General features: G+C 65.4%; 3 protein-coding genes across 4 annotated transcripts; 2 read left to right on the top strand and 1 right to left on the bottom strand.

Moving 5' to 3' along the window:
* The first annotated feature begins 648 nt into the window (after positions 1-648).
* UBA7 (ubiquitin like modifier activating enzyme 7) lies at positions 649-8,541 on the top strand. 2 transcript variants are annotated; one of them, XM_017819960.1, is made up of 23 exons: positions 649-816; positions 1,133-1,267; positions 1,335-1,441; positions 1,611-1,701; positions 1,812-1,953; positions 2,058-2,155; positions 2,272-2,418; positions 2,500-2,658; positions 2,840-2,947; positions 3,027-3,107; positions 3,194-3,349; positions 3,455-3,620; positions 3,698-3,894; positions 4,124-4,188; positions 4,344-4,527; positions 4,633-4,707; positions 5,053-5,239; positions 5,391-5,545; positions 5,632-5,718; positions 5,787-5,978; positions 7,729-7,830; positions 7,909-8,009; positions 8,296-8,541. In XM_017819960.1, exons 1-23 carry the CDS (start codon positions 694-696, stop codon positions 8,420-8,422), a joined length of 2,985 nt encoding a protein of 994 aa, XP_017675449.1. In that variant the 5' UTR covers positions 649-693; the 3' UTR covers positions 8,423-8,541. The 2 variants fall into 2 exon arrangements, with proteins under 2 accessions (XP_017675449.1, XP_017675450.1); XM_017819961.1 differs by having other exon boundaries at positions 650-816; positions 5,436-5,545.
* Positions 8,542-8,582: 41 nt separating this feature from the next.
* FAM212A (family with sequence similarity 212 member A) lies at positions 8,583-9,699 on the bottom strand. The gene is made up of 2 exons (XM_017819835.1): positions 9,562-9,699; positions 8,583-9,475 (listed from the first exon to the last, which is right to left on the bottom strand). Exons 1-2 carry the CDS (start codon positions 9,697-9,699, stop codon positions 8,606-8,608), a joined length of 1,008 nt encoding a protein of 335 aa, XP_017675324.1. The 3' UTR covers positions 8,583-8,605.
* Positions 9,700-11,480: 1,781 nt separating this feature from the next.
* CDHR4 (cadherin related family member 4) lies at positions 11,481-17,596 on the top strand. The gene is made up of 20 exons (XM_017819968.1): positions 11,481-11,643; positions 12,118-12,138; positions 12,273-12,469; positions 12,540-12,702; positions 12,782-12,867; positions 12,985-13,080; positions 13,533-13,636; positions 13,709-13,845; positions 13,925-14,090; positions 14,185-14,335; positions 14,611-14,713; positions 14,930-15,145; positions 15,226-15,365; positions 15,446-15,593; positions 15,667-15,869; positions 15,958-16,097; positions 16,176-16,211; positions 17,216-17,282; positions 17,381-17,411; positions 17,535-17,596. The coding sequence occupies exons 1-20, from the start codon at positions 11,586-11,588 to the stop codon at positions 17,588-17,590; spliced, it is 2,319 nt and encodes a 772-aa protein (XP_017675457.1). The 5' UTR covers positions 11,481-11,585; the 3' UTR covers positions 17,591-17,596.
* The last annotated feature ends 333 nt before the right edge of the window (positions 17,597-17,929 follow it).

Below are 17,929 nucleotides of genomic sequence, written 5' to 3'. Positions count from 1 at the left end.
GGGGGCGTGGCCTCCGTCAGCCAGTCTCCTGACACTGCTGGGGGGCGTGGCCTCCGGGACGACACTCCCCGGGGCGGGGCCTGCCCGGTGGGCGAGGCCGCCATGGCGGGAAGCGACGAGGAGTCGCGGTACTCGCGGCAGTTGTGAGTGCGGGGATGGCACTGGAACGGCACCGGGGCAGGGGCAGGAGGAGGGCGGGGGCGGCGCGCCCCCAGGCCCCAGTGACGGCCTCCGGGCCCCGCTGACACCCCCCGCCGCTACCCGCAGGTACGTGCTGGGCGGCGGAGCGCGGCGGCTGCCCGGCGCGGCGGTGCTGGTGTCGGGGCTCCGCGGGACCGGAGCGCAGGTGGCGGCGGCGCTGGTGCTGTCGGGGACGGGGCGCGTCGTTCTGCATGATCGCGGCGCCGCCTGCGCGGCCGACCGCGCCCACCAGGTACCGGCGGGGCCGGGCGGGGCTCCCGGTAATGGGTACAGGTGTGGGTTCAAGGTGACGGGTACAGGCACAGGTGAGGGTCTCATAGCAGGTACGAGGGGAAATGCCGGTAGTAGGTACGGATATGGGTGGGGAGCCTGGTAACAGGCATGGACAGAGGTCCCACTAATATGTATTGGTAGGGTAGACGTCACAGTGGTTGATACAGGTATGGATGGGGGTCCCCGTAACATGTATGGGTATAGACAGGGGTCCTGATTATGGGTACAGACCCAGGTGGGGTCCCAGTACTCGGTACAAGTATGGATGGGGATCCCCATATGGATACAGACAGGGTTCCCAGTAATGGGCGCAGGTTTGGATGGAGGCCCCATGACATACAGGTAACAGACAAGGGTCTTGGTATGGGTGCAGACCAGTGGGGGTCCCAATACCAGGTATGGGTATGGATGGAGGTCACAGTAATGGCTGCAGATGCAGATGGGGGATCCCTGTTGCAGGTATGAGTACAGGGTGAGGGGGCTCTCAATAATAGGTACAGGTTGGGAGTCCTGGTAAGGCTCAGGGTGCCCTCATTGTCACAGGTAGGGTCCTCAGCAGAGGCCTCCTCACCAGTGCAGACAGGGACCTGTGGAGCACCTCACTGTGGTGACTGCACCCCAAACCTGCAGGGTGCCCTACCACCTGTCCACTCTGCAGTTCCTCCTGGGGCAGAGCGATGTGGGCCAGAACCGTGCTGAGGCATCCCAGCGAGTCCTGGCTGAGCTGAACCCCAGTGTGGTGGTGGAGGCTCATACCGGGGAGCTGTCAGAGGCCTTCCTCGCCTCCTTCCAGGTGAGCCTGTGTCCCCATGCCCTGGGGCCCCTTGGGATGGTGGCATCCACTGATAGTCCTGGCACAGGTGGTGGTGCTGACTGAGTCGCCGCTGGAGGAGCAGCTCCGCGTCGGGGACTTCTGCCATGCTCGGGGCATCTGCTTCATTGTGGCCGATGCCAAGGGGCTGGCAGGGTAAGGGATCTCTGCCATGAGGCCCTGCCACTGGCTCCAAGTCACCTTATCCCCAGAGCTCCCAGCCCTGTGCTGCAGTCCCCATCCCGCTGGCCCAGGCAGGATCTGGCAGTGCTGGGGCAGCTTGATAAGGCAGCTTCTCCAGCAAAGCCCCATCGGTCCTCTCCAGGCAGCTGTTCTGTGACTTTGGGGAGCACTTCGTCATTGATGACCCAGCAGAAGGAGACCCGGTGTGTGCCACCGTGCAGCACATCTCCCAGGTAGAACAGAGGGCAGCCCCCGCTGGGTCCCCCAAAATGCTGCTGCCCCTCTGCTGGCTCTCTGCCACCCTAGACCAGTCCCCCACCCTCACATCCCTTCCCCTCCTCAGGGCAACCCAGGAGTGGTGACGTGCGTGGGGACAGAGGACAGCCACGGCCACCTGTTCTGCGACGGTGACCTGGTGACGTTTTCTGGCGTGGAGGGGATGACAGAGCTGAACGGCCGGGAGCCTGTCCCCGTGCATGTGCTGGGTGAGACCCCTGGGGGGTCCCAGCTGCCCTGGCTCAGGGTTGGGGACCTCACTGGGCCCTTGATGGTGACTCTGACGTGACGTCCACTCCCGTCTCATCCCCAGATGCCTTCAGGCTGGAGATTGGTGATACCAGCTCCTTCTCACCCTACCGCCGTGGGGGCCTGGTTTCAGAGGTGCGGCAACCCCAGGAGTGTTCCTATGTAAGTCCCCCTTGGCCCCGGGGTGCTGCTGCCTGGGCTGGGGCACCACCGTGCTGTGCTGTGCCGTGCCTGGCCCTGGGGAAGCACTCACCCAATCCCTGGTGCTGTGCCGGCAGGAGCCCCTGTGCCGGGCACTGGAGGAGCCCAAGATCCAGGTGGCAAGTCCTGAGGAACTGCCACGCAGCCGCAGCCTGCACATCGCCTTCCGGGCCCTTCACGCGTTTCGCAGGGAGCAGGGCTGCCTGCCCCGGCCCCGGGTGCTGGTGAGTCCCCGTCCTGCCCCTGCCCAACTCTCCGGCCCCTCACCACTCCGCCGGGGGCTCCCCTCACCCCTCTGCCCTCAGGCAGATGCCGAGCGGGTGCTGGAGCTGGCGTGGAGCCTGGGGACGCAGCAGGGTCCCCTGGATGAGGACATCGTGCGCGCCTTTGCCTGCGTGAGCGCGGGGAACCTGTGCCCCGTGGCCGCCGTCGTCGGGGCATTGGCAGCCCAGGAGGTGCTGAAGGTGAGCGGGGGCGGGGGTCCCACCCCTGGGGTCCCGCTGGCCATGGCTGTTCACTGGCGTTTGGTGGCCACGAGAGGGCACTTGCTGCCCGCCTGGGGACGCTGGGACGGGCAGCAGGGCTGGGGCGGGGTGGGGGGTGAACACCGCGCTGGCCACCAGCTGACAGGGCCATTCGCCCCAGGCCATCACTAGGAAGTTCCTGCCCCTGAACCAGTGGTTGTACTTCGATGCCCTGGAGTGCCTGGCGCTGGCGGGAGCCGCGCAGCTGACGGAGGTGGACTGTGCCCCGGTGAGACCCCTTGCCCAGCCCCTCCCGGGTGCCTGGCGTGCCATGGCCACTGGGCTTACACGGCTCCTCATCCCGGCAGAGAGGCTCTCGCTACGACGGCCAGATCGCCGTCTTCGGGGCCAACTTCCAGGAGCAGCTGGGTCGCCAGAAGTACCTGGTGGTGAGCTGGGGCAGGGGCCACAGCGCTGGGAGGCTGTGGAGCATCCAACCAGCAGGTGGGGAGCTGCAGCCGCTCTGCCCTGGCAGGTGGGAGCCGGCGCCATCGGCTGTGAGTTGCTGAAAAACTTTGCCATGATGGGGCTGGCGGCAGGGCCAGGCGGGGAACTCATCGTCACCGACATGGACGCTGTTGCCCTCTCCAACCTCCATCGGCAGTTTCTCTACCGCTCAGCAGATATATCGGTGAGGCGGCATGAGGCAGGGACTGAGTTCCCCCTGAAGGGCATCTTGGCTGTCCCAGGGGCTGTAGGGGGGAAAGTGCTGACCATCCCCTCTCTGCCGTGGCAGGAGCCTAAGTCTGTGGTGGCCGCGAAGGCCATACGGCGAATGAACCCCCACGTCAGGGTGACAGCTCAGCAGAATCAGGTGGGACCTGCCACTGAGCCACTCTATGGGGACAACTTCTTCCGGCGCCTGGACGGTGTCACCAGCGCCCTGGACACAATGGAGGCCCGTGAGTGCTGAGAAGAGGAAAGGGGCTGAGCCCCTGGATGTACCCCCTGGCTCCCCAGCATTCCTGGCTCCCTGCAGGCACCTACTTGGAGAGCTGCTGCCTCCGATGCCTCACACCACTGGTGGACTCGGGCACAGAGGGGCCGCGGGGAAATGTGCTGCCCATGGTGCCACACCTGACCAAGCCTCTGGAGCCGGGTGGGACCCCCAGGGATGGCACCTTCGCCTCCTGCACCTTGCGGTACTTCCCCCGCACCATCCAGCACACACTGCAGGTAGGCTGAGCCACCCTGGCCACAGCACCCAGCAAGGAGGCACCATGACCTTTGTCTGCCTTCCCTGTTTCCCCTCCAGCAGTGAGCCACGGGCAGGATACAGCCCCAGCTGCTTCCTGCTGGTAGCCTGAGTGCTGCTGCTGGCCCTGCCATAGTATCTTCCTCCTACTGGGTTTGGGTTGGCCATGAGGGGGGATCCCCGTGCTCAACACCCACTCTCCCTCCACAGTGGGCCCATGATGAGTTTGAGGGGCTTTTCCAGCTGCCTGCAGAGCACATCAACCGGTTCATGGAGTGAGTGGGCTTGGGGGCAATGACACTGGGAGAGGAGCTGCCAGCTCTGCCAGGGCACTGCTGGGGCTGGGGAGAGGATGCCAGACTGCTGCATCCCACCCAGGTGTCCCGTGGGATTGCTCTCAGGCCAGCATCAGCAGTGCCTGGTTTTACAGAGACCCAGCTTTCCTGGAGCAGCTGCCAGCGGGGAAGGCCCTGAAGGTCCTGGAGCAGGTGCGGGACAGGCTGCGGGAGCGGCCGCGGGACTGGCGGGACTGTGTGCTCTGGGCACGCCGGCACTGGCAGAGCCGCTACCACGATGCCATCGCCCAGCTGCTGCACATCTACCCCCCGGAGCATGTGAGCCCAGTGCCCATGGGGCTGGCACCCCTGCACCCCTTCCAGCCACCTCACTGCAGCCAGGGACACGCATCCCTGGGCCTGACTCTTCTCTCCCTGTTCCAGGAAACCAGCCTGGGCGTCCCCTTCTGGACAGGGGACAAGAGCTGTCCCCATCCACTGACATTCAACCCCGAGAATGTGAGTGCAGGGAGAGCTGGGGGGTCCCTCACGGGGACAGTGTGGGCTGAAGGAGAGCTGAGCCTGTGCCAGGGGTACAGGGATGCTGGACTGTGGTTGTGCTCCATCTGCCACAGTCTGTCCAGGGCTGACAGGTCCTGGGCTGGGTCTGTCCTTGTCCTGTGGTCAGCAAGGGCACTTCTGGGTACAGCCTGCATGTGCTCTCTGGCCTGAGGAGGAGAGGCTCCTCCATCTCCACCTTGGGACAAAGCCAGACTGTTCTACCAGTTCGGGGCAGTGCAGGCAGCCTTTGGCCGTGTGGGACCACCCCAGCAAGGCGTCCCATAGCCCCATTCTGCCCTGCAGGACACCCACCTGGACTATATCCTGGCCACTGCCCACCTCTTTGCCCAAGTACACAGGGTGCCACCATGCAGGGACCGGAGAGCCACTCAGGACATCCTCTGCAGTGTGGTCCTGCCACCCTCTGCACTCCAGGAAGGGCTTCAGATCCCCCTCACGGAGGAGCAGGAGGAGGCACAGAAGCCCACAGGTGAGGCTTCTCACGCTCCTTGGTCCCCTCGGGCACGTCCCCAGGTCCCTCAGTCCAGCCTGGTGGCGGTGGGGCTGCAACTGCTCCTCCCTGCTCCAGCACCCAGCAGGACCTGGACTGAGGTGGGGGCACTGTGCCGTGCCCCTTGCAGTGCCACAGCGCAGGGGTACCACACCAAGGGTCCATGTGCCCCCAGACCGCAGGCAGCTGACAGAGCTTATCCAGGACCTGGCGCAGCAGAGACAGGAGCTGATGGGGCATGAGGAGGCGCAAGTGCCCCTGATGGAGCCCATCCACTTTGAGAAGGTACTGGAGCCGGGCAGGTGGCCCTGCTCAGTTTGGGGGGTTGATGTCCCCATAGGATGCTCATGTCCCCACACTCTTCCGCACAGGACAACAATATCCACGTGGACTTTATCACTGCAGCATCCAACCTGCGTGCAGAGAACTATGGCATCCCCCCCACTGACTGGATGACGGTGAGAGAGGTGGCTCATGGGGTCCCTGTCCTGGATGGGGCAGCTGGTGACACCCCTCCTCTCCTCAGAGCAAGCGGATCGCCGGGCGCATCTTGCCTGCCATCATCACCACCACGGCAGCCGTGGCTGGGCTGGCATGCTTGGAGGTCTACAAGCTGGTGTGGGGGTGCCAGGACCTCAGCTGCTACCGCAACAGCAACATCTCCCTGTCCAACTGCCTGCTGCTCCGCCGCGTCCCGCTCCCGCCGCCCACCTACTGGGTAGGAACTTCTCCCTGGGGGCAGCACAGGTGGGGGACACCTAGGGGTTGGTGGCATCTGCAGTGGGACAATGTCAGGGAGAGCCAGGAGCAAGGGGCAGCCCTGATTGTAGAACTACAGCAATGGTTCCGGGTGTCACTGGGTCAGGAACACTGCCAGGCAGCGGGGAACCAGCTCCTTCCCGTGGCTACCCGCCAGCACTGAGCTGCTGCCACTATCCCACCCGCCCCAGCTTAGGGCCCAACCGGGATGCTCTGGGGTGCCCATGGGGTGAGGCAGCCCTGCTGCCCCACGGCGGGCCCCACGGTGAGCCCCACGGCCAGGGGTGGCAGGCCGCTGCAGCCGCTCACATCTGGCTTATGGAAACCAGCTGCAGCAGCCAGAAAGCAGCTGGCACCGGGCCGGGAAGGGCCGCCCGGGGGGAGCGGGGCCGGGGGTCCCAGCGGTGGGGGGCCAGGGAGGGAGAGCGGGGGCGGGGGCAGGCCCAGATTGGGACCGTCTGGGCTATAGAGGCCCCTTTGTCTGGGGGTTTATGGCGTGCAAGGCAGCCCTTCCGGCACGGCAGGAAGCGCCGATTGGAACCAGATTGGCCCGGGGGGCCCAGGGCCGGGGGCAGGAAGAGGGGGAGGGAGGCGACTCCACTGCCTTGCCGACTCCAGCACCACTTTGGACTGACGGCTGCCCCACAGCCCTCTTGTGCCCTGTGGGCTGCCCAGCCCTGTGCCATCCTGGCCACGGTGCCCCTGGGTTGGCACTGTCCCTGGATGGAGGATGTTGCTGGGACTGGCCCTGCCCTTAGGTCCCTGCAGCAGCACCTGGCACCTTTATGTCCCATGGTGAGGACACCCGGTGTGACATTTCACACCCAGCTGCTTGGCCGTGGTGGGAGCACATGTCCCCCAGGCTCACTTGGTGTGACCTGTGTCCCCAAAGGGGCCTGGGGAGCCCACCTTGGGGGCAGTTCAGAGGCATGTGCTTCTCAGGGCCAGAAGGATGTGTTTTCAGGGTGCTGGGATGGGCAATGGCATTCCCTCTGCACTGGGCAGTCACTGCCCCGGTGAGGATGGGGTTAAGCCCTTCCACCCCAGTGGGATAAGTGCAGGCAGCAGAAGGCGGAGGTGAGAAGGCAGCAGAAGGCAGGAGGGAGAGTGACCAGGTGTGAACACCCCTCCCGAGCAGGGCTGGGGCCAGGCGGGCAGGGCTGGTGGTGCCTGCAGCGAGGGCAGATGGCCGGGCAGCCCTGCCAGACGGTGCGGGGCCGCATCCGGCACTTGGCCCCGGGCTTGGCGCCGCACTGGTCTCCTTGGGCTGGAGCCGGGGTCGGGGGGCCACGGGCTTGAGAAGAGGTGATTGTGTGGGGCTGGGCAGCACTTCAATGGCCCTTTGTGTGCCCATCCTGGCCTGGGGCTGGGGGCAGTGCTGGCCCTACACCGACCCCGACCCCTGCAGTGGACCCCAGCAGTGCTGGAGGGACAGTTGTGGCCCCAACTGCCCCTGGACCTCAGCAGCGCTGAGGGGACATTTGTGTCCCCAGCTGCCCCTGAACACCAGCAATGCTCATGGGACAGCTGTGTCTTCATTTCCCACAGGGGACCACCATTCTCCCCCTGTCCCCTGACTGGTCCTTTTGCCTGCCCTGATGTCCCCCAGCCCTCATGCCACACCAGTCTCTGCCCCATGGGGTACCAGTGCTGGTATGGGGTGATATGGGGTGCCAGTGCTGGCTGCAATCCCTTGTTCCCCCTCACAGTACGGCGGGTGTGAATGGAGCTGCTGGGACCGGCTGGAGATGAGGGCAGTCAGCGCAGACGGGCAGGCAATGACGGTGCAGGAGGTGCTGGACTGGCTGCAGGTGAGCCCAGTGCCAGCAGCACCCAATCAGGTCACCCTGGGGGTTAAAGGGACAGATGCTGACACCCAACTCTTGCAGAGAACACATGGCTGGACTGTGACCACGCTCCTGCATGGTGACACCATACTCTACAACAAGGGAGACAATGAAGAGACACGGGCCCAGCAACAGGCACAGAGGTAGGTCCCCAGCTCCAGGGCCAATTCTGCCCGGAGGGGGGGCTTTCAGCCTCCTCTCCCTCCATCCTGAGCTGCTCCAGCTGCAGTGCAGCTCCCAGCCAGCTGCTGGATAAACATCCTGCCGGCAGCGCTTCCCGTGGCGGGACCCCTGCCCGGCCCCTTTCTGATGGCCCCTGCGTCCCACCAGCCTGGCTGGACACCCCTGAGGGGCCCAAGGCACCCCCAGGCACCCAGCCAGCCTTGGGGGGCAAGCCAATGTCCCCAAAACCCCCTTTCCCTGCTACAGGTTATCGGACATCTTGGAGGATGCCGGGATGCCGCAGCAGCAGGCCCTGGAGCTGCATTATGTGTGCGAGGAAGAGGATGCTGAGGATGAAGATAAGCGTCCTCCTCTCCTCTGCTCCCTACCCTGAGCAAGGGGCCCGCACTTCCTGCCCCACGCAATAAAAGCTGCGGGAACCACTGTCACAAAAACTCCTGCTTGCCCCTGTCCAGAGTCTGGGCACAGGCACCCCCCTTGATAAACGCTGCAGTGCCCACACCGTACAAAACCGGGGTTTATTTACAGGGAGGGGGTGCGGGCGGCAGCAGCGGGGCTAAATGTAGCCGATAACGTCGTTGCAGATGATGGGCTGGCGGCTGCGGCTGTTCATCAGGGCGGTGAAGCGGTGGAAGTCCGTGGCCAGCTGGGCGATGTTGCTGTGAGACTGGTGGAAGCAGGCACCCTTGGGCTGCCCCCCCAGCCCCAGGGGGCAGGAGAAACGCTTGGTGGCATCGCGGCCCCCTGGCCGGGCACCCTCGGCCGCCCGGGGCCGGGCCATGTTGGCCAGCTTGCGGCGGACATTGCCCGAGAGGCTGAGCAGGAAGGCGGGGGGCTTGGCCAACCGGCGGGAGGGCTCGGCGGGGGCTCGGCGCCGCGGCTCGGCGCCCACCTCGGGCAGGTCCATCCAGTTCTCCACCAGGTCAGCAAAGCAGTTGTCACCCAGCACCAGGGGCTGCCGGTTCCGGCTCTGCGACAGCAGCGCTACAGTCCAGTCCTGTGTGTCGGCGGGCTCCAGCGCCCGCCACTGCTCCAGGCAGGCGTCCGAGGTGGATTTGGGGCGGGCACGGCGGGCGGGGACGGGCGGCGGGGCAGCGGGGCCGGCGGAGAGCCGGTGTGCCCGCTGGCAGGGCAGCAGGTGCCGGCGCCGCACGGGCACGTCCTCCTCCCGCCAAGTGCCCCCCGACGCCTCCGAGTACCCCGAGTCGAACTCCAGGCTGCGCTCGCTGGCCGGGGGGGAGCGGGCGGCCGGGCCCCCCCCGTCCTCCTCCTCGCCGCCTGGATCCAGGCTGCAGGCCGAGTCCGCCGCTGAACCGGGGCGTGGGGCACGGGGGGGCGGCCCCGACGCCCCCCCTGCGTGGTGCGGGGCCTGCCGCGTGCTGTGCATGTGTGCCCGCGTCGCCGCCCCTGCTTCGCGCCGGCACCACTGCAGGGAAAGGGCACAATCAGCACAGCGGTCCCCACTGTCCCCAGCCAGCACCGCCACCTCTCATCCCACCCCGCGCCCCCCACCCCGGCTCGGGGGGGCTTTGCTGGCGCAATAGGCGCGCAGCAGGGTGCGGGGAGTGGGTGCAGGTCCCGTCTTGCCCGCAGCCCCGGGCCCCGCTTTCCTGCGGCTCCTGCGCGGAGCCGGCCGGCGTGCAGCGGCATGTTGGGTGAGCAAGCAGGCACCCAGCCCCGGCCGTGCCTGCGGGAAATGACAGAGGGCCACGGCACGTAGGAGCGGGTGCTCCACTGCCCCCCCCGCCGGCCCCTGGAGTCCTCCCGGCCTGGTGGGGAGGCAGCCGAGACACCCCTCCGGCACAACCCCACTCGGTGGCACAGGGCCAGCGGCAGCCCCAGGGCACCCGCGGGTGCCGGGGTGGGGCACTCGACCCGTGCGTTGGCAGGGCCACCCACCCAAACCGTGCCCTCCCGCTGGGGACACCCCAGGTGACGTCAGGGTGCAACCAGGCCATTGCCCAGTGCCAGAGACCACCAAACACCGCGGAATACAGGGGGCCGAGGCAGCCAGGGCTGAACGGAGCGTGGCCGGGCGGGCGCTGGAAGGGCCGCCTGGCTCCCATTGCCGGGCCGCTCCTCATTCTTGAATTCCTATTGTCTGAACCCAAAAGCAGGGTGTTACGTCCGCTTTCCTGTCCGCGCTGGAGTCGCGGGAAGCTGAGTGTGCAGGAGGGATCGCTCCCGTGGACGGATAATCCTGTCCCCTCTGGCTGTCCCTGACAGACCCTCTAGCAGGGCTGTGACAGTCCACGTCCACGTTCCGGTCCCTGTCCCCCTCCCCGCAGGCTGGGACCCTCTCATCCAGCCCTACTTGCCACCGCCCCGAGCTGCCCAGTCCCGCCGCTGGCCGGGAACGCAGGGGCAGCCGGCTGTTGGGCGCTGGGTAGGCATATGGCAGGCCCAGGGGAGCCAAAGGGCCACCCTGTCACCGCCGTCCCTTGGGGCAGCCCAGATTGGGCGGCAGGATGGCAGCTCCGGGGGGACTCTGCCACTGGCACCCTGACAGCCGGACACTGTCGCGTCCCCACAGCCACCCGTGTCCCACCAGTCGGCCCCGTCCCCCGCGCCGCCTTGGCCTCGCGTGTGATGTCACGGCGCTGATGTCACCGGCGGCGCCCGGACGTCACGGCAATGCCTCGGTGGGGCGGCGGGGCGCGGGCACGGTGGTCCCGTCCCGTCCCGGTGCTCGCGGCGGCACTCACCCGGTGGGCGCCGAGCTCGTCCGGGCGGGCGCTGTGCATGCCCGGTCTTGCTCCTGGCCCCGCTCCCGGTGCTGTCGGTGTCGGTGCCGGTGGCGGAGCGGCAGCGGCAGCAGCAGCAACAGCGGACGGAGCGCCCGGCCGTGCCCGCCGCCTCCCGGCGCTGCCCGGCGGCCCCGCCCCGCCCCGCCCCGGCCAATGGGGCCGCCGTAACGTGAGCCCGGCCCGCACCGGCACCGCCGCCCCGGGGCCCCGCCCCGCCCCCGGACCCCACCCGCCGCCCCGGGGCCCCGCGCCGGGCACCACCCGGGCACCGCCGCGCCAGGCGGGACCCGCGTCCCGGCCGGCAGCCCCGAGGGCACCGGGGCCGAGTAGCCCCGGCGAGAAGCGGGGCAGCCCCGGTACGGGGTCCCTGCGGGACACCCGCCTATACCAGGCTGCCAGAGACGGGCTGGGCGCTGGAGGAGGGAAGGGAAGAGTGACCCCGGCCGCAGAGCCCGTTAATTGGCAGCTAATAGCGTTTAATAGGGATCCCGGAGAAAAGCGGCGCTGGTTTGCAAATGAAGGAGAACACGGCCAAAAATTACCTCCCAGCTAATTTTCCCGGTTCCCGAACGTGCCGCGTGGCGAGGCGGCGTGGGGTGGCAGCCAAACCCCACGGATCGTGGCTGCGAGGGGCGAGGGGCTGGGAGAGGGGGCACTGGGGCCGTGCCCTGTCCCTCCCCTGACTGGGTCGGCCACCACGGGTGGGGATGGCCAGCGTGACGCCAGCCCGGGGTGGTGCCCAGCACCCCTGGCAACCGGCTGCAGCTTGTCCCAAACATCCAGCGAACTATGGGCATGCACGAACACTTCACCTTCTTCCTCCTCCTCCTCAGCCTCTATGCCCCAGGTAAGAACATTAGGGTCACAGTGTCAGAGGCACCCTTTAGCAGAACCTGAGTGGGTGACTGAGAGGAGGGGGAAAAGGGACAGGCTCTGGGGCTGACCTCAGGAAGGGCAGAGGGGCTGGCAGCTGCCTGGCTGGGTTCAAACAGGGAGGGAGCATTGCTGAAGCATCCTCAGGCATTGCCATGGTGTCCTCAGGGCACTGCCTGGGCATCCTCAGGGTATTGCCAGAGCATTACTGGGGCATCTTCTGGGCATCACTAAGGCATATCCAGGCACCACTGGGGCATCTTCAGAGCATCACAGAGGGCACATGGTGTGGTTCTTGGGGTGCCCCGTGTAGGACCAGGAGTTGGGCTCAGTGGTTCTGATGTGTCCCTTCCAATGCAGCATATTCTATGATTTTATGATTCCGTGAGTTCTGGGGTCTCTCCAGGGCACACTGTGGCAGCCTGGGGTGACACTCTCCTTTTTGCAGGGACTTTCATCAAAGCAACAGGTAAGAACGAGATGCCCTGGGACCCACTGTACCCAGTAAAGAGACCTGTGCCAGCATGGGTGCCCGAGTGCAGGAGCAGAGCTCCCTAAGCACGGCTGGGTGAGCTATTGGTGGTCCCTGGGGTCTCCTGCCAGCCCTGCCTGACTTGCCACGTGTGGTGACCCTGAGTGAGGACACAGTGCCAGGCACCCGTGTGGCTGAGGTGACCGTGTCCTGCAGCAACATGAGTGGCAGCCCCAATGTCACCCTGGACAGCATGGAGCCCGACCACCCCTTCAACCCCATTGCTATCAGTGCCAACCCCACATCTGCCACCATGTTCCAGGCAGAGGTGCGGCTGGGGAACAGGGAGTGGGGCAGGAGCCCTGGGTGCCCTGCTGAGTGACATGTCCCCATGGCAGGTGACACTGCGTGCTGGTGCGGAGCTCGATGCCCACCGGGTGAATCAGTACACCCTGACCCTCCGGGCCGCTTGTCCCGGAGAGGACGAGGTGGAAGAGCGGCTCTTTGTCCAGGTGACATCAGGACAGGTGCTGCGCTGTGACACCCCCTTCACCAGTGCCGGTAGGAACCAGAGGCATGGGGCGGGGGGGGCTGCAGGTGCCAGCTGGCACCAAGCTCCCACAGTCGTGCTCTGCCCCAGGGGGTGACGTGGTGCAGGTGCTGGCAGATGTGGCACCCCGGACACCCTTGTATGCGGTGCTGCCGCAGCCACTCGGTGGGCTGACGGTGAGTGACAGTTCCCCGGGGGTCTGCAGCCCCCACAAATGGGAGTAGCTTTGGAGACAGTGGAACCTCGGCTGTGGAGGAGGGGGACAGGGGTTTTCATCACCCTCTTCTCTGCAGTTCAGGCTCCGAAACCACGACACACCTCTCACGCTCACCCGCCGGGGCCTGGTGCTGGCGCCTGACAATGGTTTTGACCCCAGCAAGGACACCCAGGTTGGCACCCGTATCCCCAGGCTGTGTCAGCAGCCTGGGCTTAGCCCCTCCTGGCACTGCCTGCAGCTCTCCACATCTTGCTCCTCTCATTGGGCTCTTGTCTTTCCCTGGACCTTGGAGTGCTCCAGCTCTGTCCCCATCCCCTTCTGCATCTTGAGTCCTGTCTCAGTTCTCATCCCTGTCCCTATTCCTGTCCCCATTTCAGTCTCCAGCTCAACTTATCTCCATCTCCACCTATCTTCCCACCTCTGGTCCTGCTTCAAGCCCTATTCTTGTCCCTGTCCCCCTCCTCTTCCCTGTCTTTTGTCCCCATCCCATCCCTATTCTTGTCTCTGTGCCCATTACTGTCCTCATTCCTGTGTTCATCCCTGTCTCAATCCCCACCCCGTCCAATTCCCCATCCCTGGTGCCGCTCAGGGCTGTCCCACAGCTGCCCTGGCACTACCCTGCAGATGTTCAAGTTGGAGATTGAGGTGATGGACCGCCACGGGCACAACTGCAGCGGGGCTGTGACGGTGGAGGTGCTGCCATCGCGCCGTCCCCGTGTCACCTTTCCGTGAGTGGGGTCGGGCCGGGCGGGGGGTGCTGGTGGCACCAGGACATGCCACACTGCCTACTTTGCCTGCAGTGAGCCACACCGGTCTGTGACGGTGACAGAGGGCATTGGCCCCTGGAAGGTGGTCACACAGGTCCATGCCAGTGGTGAGAATGTCCGCTATGCCATCCTTGCTCCCGTGGCACCCACGCTCTTCACCATTGATGAGGGTGAGCAGGGGGGTGGGGGCCCCAGGGACATCCTGCCCCTGTCCCTGTGCGCAGTGCAAGGCCGTGCCTCCTCCCACAGTGACAGGTGAGATCCGAAGCACCCGCAGGCTGGAGGTGGCCCGTGCCCACCTCCTCATCCAGGCTTACAACGCTCTGCATCCCGCTGACCACGACACTGCCATGGTCAACGTCACCATGCAGGGGACAGACCGCTGGGCACCAAGATGTGTTCCAGCCATCTTTGTGTACGGTTTGGGGAGAGAGTGGGGGTACATGGGATGCTTTGCTGCACCTAGGACACGTGGGACAGGAGCTGAGCTGCTGGCTGCCCTACTGCAGGTCCCAGGTGCCCGAGACAGTGTCCCCTGGCAGCACCCTTGTGACACTGAGGTGCACCGACTTTACTGGCACTGATGAGTGTCTGCATTATGCCCTCGAGGGGTCCCCTGCTTCCCGCTCCCATTTCTGCATGGAGGGGCCACAGCTGAAGGTGAGCAGGGCCTCAGGCAGTGCCCAGGCAGATGGTAAGCCCAGACCCCAGGGAGCCTGGTGGGACAGGGGAGACCCTGTGACATGTGCTGTCATGCCAGGTCCTGGGTCAGGGCTCCTCAGGGCTCCCTGCTCCCCGAGGCCTGCCTATTCCTCCTGCTTGCTCCCTCCTGTTCCCCTGGCATTGCAGTTTGTGGGACACCCTGACTTTGCAGGACACCCTGGCTTTGCAGAGCATCTTGGCTCTGCCTGACCCTCCCCATCCTGGCTTGGCAGGTCAACACCACCCTGGACTATGACTCAGAGGCTGTGGCCACTATGGGCTTTCAGTTCACAGCCACCGTCGTGGTGACAGCAGGAGAGCAGCCCCCACGGAGCAGTGAGTGCCCACGTCCCTGGGGTGTGCCCAGGGGTCGCAGTGGGGGAGGAGGGAAAAGCCTTTTCCTGATCCGAAAACCAGCAGATCACAAAGGAAACATTCCTTCCCTGCTGCCCCAGAGGTGCCCACCCCAGGGCTGGTGCCACTGTCCATGTTGCCCAGCTCAGTGTGGGCTGTGGAGTGGCCAGCGTGGCTGAGCTGCCGTGTGCCACACAGCCCGTGTGCCTGTGCTTGTGACGGTGACACCTGTGAATGAATTCAGACCAGCATGCCCCAACAGTGCCACCTTCACCGTGCCAGAGACAGGAGCTTTTGGCAGTGTTGTGGGGCGTGTGGCTGGCACTGACCGCGACTACCCACCAGACAGCCTTGAGTACAGCCTGGAGGGGGAATCCGGCCCGGCACAGCCCTTCTCCATTGACAGCCGCACTGGTGAGCACCTGGCCCCCTCCCCAGCACCCACCACACCCCGTGGCACCCACTGGTGCCCCGCAGCTCACACCACCCCACAGGTGAGATCCGCGTGGTGGGACCCCTGGACTCCCAGCAGCAGAAGAGCTACAGACTGGTGGTGCGGCTGACAGACACCCACAACGACCTGGACCCGGCGAAGCGGCACAGCCGCCTGTGCGATGTGTCCGTGCGCCTGCAGGTGCGAGTGCGGCCCCTCGGGTGAACTGCAGGGGTTGCGAGCACTGTGCGTGCCACACCACCACTCCCTGCTCCTGGCAGGCCGTGCCAGACCAGGTGCCAGTGTGCACCCCCGAGGTGCAGGAGCTGCGGATCACGGCTGGGTCTCCAGGCAGCCGGCAGCCTGTCACCAGCCTGGCGTGCCACGGCAGCCCCAACGGTGACACGCTGACATACACCATTGTTGGAGGTGAGGAGCAGCCAAACCACAGCACAAACCAACCCTCACCACGGCACGGCACTGAGCAGATCCTCTCATCCAGGCAACGAGGATGGGCGCTTTCGGCTGGAGGGGAACACCGTCGTCTACCTCCCCAATGACCAAGTCGAGCCCCGCACCTTTGTACTACTGGTGGAGGTTTGGGGTGGCTCTGGTGCCCGCCGCCGCAGCACCGTGGTGGCACTGGTGATGCACGTCACCCCCTGGAGCACTCCAGTGCCACCCAGCACCACCACCCAGCACACGGTGAGCAGATCCCACTGGCCAGGCAGTGCCCCAGAGTCCACTGAACCCCCCAGCCCTCCCATACCCACTCACTCCACCACCTCTGCAGACGCTGCAGAAGGAGCCGCTGGTTGTCACGCGGACGGAGGTGGTGTGGCACCCACCAGCCTGGTTTGTGGCCGTGCTGACCATCTCTGGCACTCTGCTGCTGGCCACCCTGGGCTGCACGGCCCGGAGCCTGCTGTGCAGGTGAGCCCCAGCCCACAGCACAGCACAGCACAGGGAGCAAGACCAGGGGCTCATGTCTGCCCTCTGCTTCTCCCACAGGAGCCGGGGCCCTGGCAAGCTGTTCCTGGGCAAGAGGTGAGTACTGCGCGGCCAGGGCAGTTATACTGGTAGTCACAGTGTCTTTGCAGGTAGCCAGGGAGACGCGGCACGTGAGGGGTGTTTAACACACCCCACATTTGGCTGTGGTCTCTCAGTTGCTCTGCTCAGAGTGAGGGTTCAGCCCTGATGGGAGCCATAGGAGCAAATATAGTGATTTGGTCAGTGGACAGTGATGTTGGTAGCCAGGCTGGGGCACAAACTCTGCAGTGGACAGTGTGGGATGGCACAGTGCTGGTGCTGCTGCCCACTGCAGGGCTGGGTCCCAGCACCAGGGCTGAGGTCAGTGCAGCTCACTAGGGGAGCCCCCATTTGGCAGGGGTGAGCCCCACTTGCCAGGGAAAGCTCCAGGGAGGAGGTGAGCAGGCTGCACACTCCTGAGGATCAATGAGGGTGACAGGCAGCAGAGGACAAAGACCAAGGAGACACTAGAGCTGGACCAGCCTGCACAGGGTGTCTGCACGGCAAGGAGGAGACGTGCACGGGCAGGATAACAGCCACCTTCAGTGGCATAACCACCCTGAGGGGATGCATGGCTGGATCCACGTTCATTGGTGAGATTGGGGACCCAGTGATTGGTGGCACTGGAGCTGTAGTGACCATGAAAGGGAGAAGACTCGGGCTCAGCTCCTATGGGTGGCACTGGCACTGGGGGGCTCTGAGGCTGCAGATCCCCCAGCACAGTGTCCTCTGAGCTCAAACATGTGGAGGAACAAGCAGATGAGGTGGCAGACCAGATCAGCACCTTCAGGCACTGCTGAAAGGTGCTTGGGGGAGCACAGCCCTACCACAATCCCCTTCTGTGCCCGGGGACACATGGACTGGGTAAGGGGACAATCAGGTAGGTGGACAATGGGCTCGACAGGGTGCAGCTGGCAGGGTAAAGCCTGTCTGGCAACCCGCTCCTGACAGCATCCCTCGGGGTCAAGGCCAGGGGCCACCACTGACAGTGTGCCCTCCTCTTGCCCTCTTCCCTCTTGCAGCTCCTGGGATGTGGTGGAGAAGAGCGGGGGCAAGGAGGAACAGGGACACCCACATGCCAACAGCCAGGTAAGTGTGTGCCATGGCAGTGAGGGTGGGTGCCCTGCCCAGGAGGCAGGAGGAGCCCTGGGACCCTCAGCACCCTCTCCTGTCTCTCCTCCACACAGGGGCAGTTTGATGGCCGTGCTCAGGACCCACGTGAGTGCCCTGTCCCATGGCCCCACAGCCTTGGGCTGTGTCCCCCAGGGCAGAGGGGTCTGGAGACAAGAGAGATGGGCACCGGACCCCTGGGGCAGTGGCTGAATGCTGCCTCCCTCTCAGGCACCGGCAGGGACTATCTCTTCAACAGCGTGACTGGGGCACGGCGCTGGATCTGAGCGGCTTGTCTGGATGAGAGGCTCCCTGCAACCCACAGCTCCATGTGGGCCGTGCCAGGCACAGCACTGGGCGCTGGCAGACACCTGGTGGGGCCCTCAAGGAGGAGACCCATCCTTTGTGGCTGAACCGACTCCCCATGGGGTGCAGCCAGACCCTGAGCCACCTCAGACAGTGCAGACCTAATAAATGATGTCAGAGATTGCAGGCACTGCTGTGATTGCCGTAGGGAGTGCTGTGGCCAGGCAGTCCCGCTGGTGGCTGGTGGCTGTCCTGCTGTGGGGGTCATTACTGCCATCTCCAGTCAGGGATGTGGGTGGCATGACTCAGGACAAGGATAG

The sequence above is a fragment of the Lepidothrix coronata genome, unplaced genomic scaffold, assembly GCF_001604755.1.
Source record: "Lepidothrix coronata isolate B3197 unplaced genomic scaffold, Lepidothrix_coronata-1.0 Scaffold78, whole genome shotgun sequence".
In the NCBI taxonomy this organism is placed as follows: domain Eukaryota; kingdom Metazoa; phylum Chordata; class Aves; order Passeriformes; family Pipridae; genus Lepidothrix; species Lepidothrix coronata.
The sequence above is the reverse complement of the archived record's forward strand: the minus strand, read 5'-3'. Positions and strand labels throughout refer to the sequence as shown.